General features: G+C 39.4%; 1 protein-coding gene across 1 annotated transcript; it reads left to right on the top strand.

Moving 5' to 3' along the window:
* Nucleotides 1-1608: 1608 nt before the first annotated feature.
* On the top strand, nucleotides 1609-3325 carry LOC131786322 (methylated-DNA--protein-cysteine methyltransferase-like). The gene is given in 1 exon segment (XM_059103366.2): nucleotides 1609-3325. A coding segment is annotated over 1 exon segment (516 nt). The 3' UTR covers nucleotides 2125-3325.
* Nucleotides 3326-3922: the final 597 nt, after the last annotated feature.

The raw sequence follows: 3922 nt of genomic DNA, 5'->3' as shown, positions 1-3922 counted from the left end.
GCTTCTAACAACTTTAGTACAAAAGACCCCCCCTGAAGAGGGAGTCTCGTAAGATGTTTATGTGAGAGCCCCTCTACAGTCAAAATCCAGCCTAATTTTCCCCCTTCCTTCTTTCCTTCCTTCCTTCCTGTAAAGGGATCTTACATTTGATTAAATAGGTAGTTGATGTGGGAGTCGTTTGGTTCGGACAGACGGTGTGTGCCTCAGTTTCAATGTAAACTGTAGATTGTTATAAATTATTACCTTAGGTAGTCGGTCATCTGTAAAGCGTGCTGAGATTATGTAGCTGCGTTGTCGAAGAATTTTTTTATTGTTAATATTATTGTAAATGAAACATTACAAGTATTCTTGTGAAAGCAAACTCGAAATGATAGCTCCAACCCCTTGCAGGTAAAATATTTTTATGGTAACAATAGCAACTTAACCAAAGCGCTATTGCATATATGTTCAGTCAATTAATGTCCTTTAATGTCCGCTCAACACTGTTGCTGAGGATGATGTAGCAGAGAATGTTACAAGGAAGCAAACATGGGATCATGGGATCTAAACAAAATTAAGTGAAAAGGGAAAGTCTTTGAAAACTAAGCGGTTCTGGTGAACAGGATAGTGGAGTGGATGGAATATTTGATATATCAAGGTAAAGATAATGCGTGTTTGCCTTTAAACAAACATGTTGTGGAATAATATTCGTCCTTTTTTCCGCTAGATGTCACTAAGGTCTCAGGAAATTTATTTAGACGCGTCGTACTCTCGCAGCTAAGGCAAGAGTAAGTTTTACCCTCAAGATTTTTCTTGCTTAATAAAGATCCAAGATGATTGGTTCACAATCCCTGGAAGCTTGGAAAGGAACCATATTAGTTGAAGACTACGAAGAGTGCCTGCTATTTAAATCTTGTTCAGAGGTAATTGTATTCACAGACAAATGCGCGTACGAAATCTCCTCCCTGAAGGTGTGGGCGGAGAAACCACCACTCCCCGCACGCAAAAATTTTGGAGAGTGTGACCTCTGAGAAAGAGGGTGCATTCGTCGAATTTCTAGGGGAAGATTCCTGGATGGAAAAGTCAGCCTTGAGGGTCTTGTTTTAGAAGTAAAAGTATTACTTTGAAAATTCTCGTCAGAATATGGGAACATCAAAAAACAACAAAAGAGACCGCCTAAAGAAAGACTGGCCGCAGACCGACTGGAAACCCCCTGCCACTCTAATTTCTGCGTTAAATTAAGTTAGTCAAGGTTAGATAGCGTAAAAGGAAAATTAGTCGCACAGGGAAGCCAAACCGCGGTTTTTCTCCCGCCTTTAATTCAGGCCACCCACCTCATCTTCTCTTGATTGTCACAGCGTTAGGTCAGTATTGTGCCCACCCCTTTGAATGCTAAGCGGTCTTCTGCCCTGATATCCTTTGCTGTTGCATGAAACCGTCTAATTTATTGTCTACGTGTCTTAAACTTCCCAAGTTATTGTTTTCTTTCGATGAACGGGATTCAAATGACTTTTTTCCGGATGACAGAGTTCGAATAAGCAGCCGTGAAAAACTGGAAACGATACTGCTGACGATGCTAATTTTTTCGCGCCAATGCCCGCGAATAGCAAGAGCATAGTATTCGACAAAATGCAACAAGTCGCTTTTTTTGAATAGCCAGTAGGTGCTTACGAGATCAAGGCCGACGATGATGGTATCACAAGCATTAATCTGAAAGGAGAAAAGCTAGAGGCAACCGAAGAAAACAAGAAACTGGACCCCAACAGTCGCTCCACTCGACACCTCCAGGAATGCATTGCTTGGATGAATGCATATTTCTCCAGTTCTCCTATGCAGAAAGTTAAGGTGCCGTCTCTGAACGTCCAAGAGTATGAAATTAGCAAGCCATTTTGCTGCAAAGTGTGGAAGATTCTTACGGATCGGGTGAAGCCAGGAGAGACAGTGACTTATGGAGAACTTGCCAATATGGCGGGCAATCCTAAGGGTGCAAGGGCTGTTGGAATGGCGATGAGGACCAATCCCATCCCTATTATCGTACCTTGCCACAGAGTTGTCAAAAGTGGAGGCGGTCTTGGAAATTATAGCTCATATAATGGCGTTGTCACTAAGAAATGGCTTCTTCAACACGAGAAGGCCATCATTTAACCTTTTAAACCCAAACACGAGTATATATTTATTCTCCGTTCTGTTCACTATACGTTTTCTACGGTTCTGACAAGGAGAATCATTCCTCCATTCTCATGAACTTAATGAATGATTCAGCACTATTATTGTAAGGAGAAATTAGATGCTGGTTACTTTAAGGGGACATGGGGTTTATAACCTTTAGATATTTGATTATGTAGGAATTCCCATATATAAGGGCAACTGAAAGGTGTAAAGGAATTCACAAACCTAAGGCCTGTCTCTTGAAGGTCTGGGTAAATTAGCAGGCCCCTAAGGTTCTACTTTCGTCAGAGATAGGGATTTCAAAAGTTTTGAAAATGATACAATAAATTATCAGCTAGAAAATCAAAAGGGACTGGTAAGGATGCTAGAACTTGTTTCTCTTTTCCTGAAATTTTTTATTTGAAAATATGGCTTCAGGCCTGTTAAGTTACCATGACTTTCAAGAAAGGGGCCCCTGGTTCATCTTCATGTTGTGTTAATGTATAATCACTATTTCATGAAAGCCAGAAGTAGACGAGTCTTCAGCAATTAAATATGTAAAATGTCTCTTAAGGCATGTTATGAATTGAGAATATGCGATAACATAGTTATATGTAACCTTCCAGTATGATATTATATACAATTTAAGTTTTGCATTTTTCACCATCTTCAAACTACAGCATGAATTATGCCCAAGATTTTGCTGGTTAGTATGTGGGCATGTTGTCAAGACAAGCTACCCTAGTGTTTAGGTAACAGCAATATACTTAATAAAGTTTATTATGATTGAAGGAAACTAAATGCACCAAAGTTAGACACAAAAACCCAAAAAACCAACAGGTGCAAAAAACAGGAGGCATGTACTCCAACCAAGGCAGTGGTGCCACCCTTGGGGTTTTAGGGTATCCTTTGAATAACATGATATACACAGGTTGAGAACAGTAAAGCTGTGAGTAAAACCTGATGTGAAAATGACAATACTTCAGAAAAAGGAAAAACTAAGTAAGTTTAAATGAAAATGAAACTTAACACAGGGAAGGCTAAATGTAGAATGCCTTGCCTTACTAACAACCCCAACTTACAAACTATGGACCAAAAACTCTCATTGTACCTTGCACACTCCTCTAGTCCTCTGATATGTGCTGGGAAAATATTAATTTATGCTAATTAGGATTAACACAAATTACATCGTTCACCTTCTTTGGCTAGGCTGTGTGAGGCTACCTGTTCCTTGAAATTAATCATTCTCACCCTGGCACTCTCATTTTTGTTTTTTTTTTGTTTTTTTTTTTGTTCTTGGTTTTCTTGTTTTTCTTTTTGGTAAATGAGTGGGCCACTGCCTGTGGATCAAGCTGCATATATATGAACTGTCAATGGTGCATGACATGAAAGGTGCCGATTCAACTCGGAGTGACTTTCAACCCCTTCACCTCCCACTGCACATGACAGTAACCATACACTTTGTGAAATACGTGTCTTCACATTTGATTTCTTTCTGAGATTTGGACTTTTTCAGAGAAAAAAGCATCACGGAAAGTCAAAACACGCAAAATTTTGACAGTGTGCACATGCTATTTGTAATTTGCCCCCATTATACAACTGCACTTGTGCTGCATGAAAAATGCACTCATTTTCAACCAATCAGAAGCACATGATTTCTTTTTCATGTGTATTATTAGAGATTTAATAATCACATCTAGTTTTGATAACCAAAGAACACTGCAGATTACCACAATCTTAAATAGACCTGCATAGAAATGGATCAGACTAACCTAATGCTGCAGATGCCACAGAA

This window comes from Pocillopora verrucosa, chromosome 1, assembly GCF_036669915.1.
Source record: "Pocillopora verrucosa isolate sample1 chromosome 1, ASM3666991v2, whole genome shotgun sequence".
Taxonomy (NCBI): Eukaryota; Metazoa; Cnidaria; class Anthozoa; order Scleractinia; family Pocilloporidae; genus Pocillopora; species Pocillopora verrucosa.
This window is presented reverse-complemented; position numbering and strand designations above follow the sequence as displayed.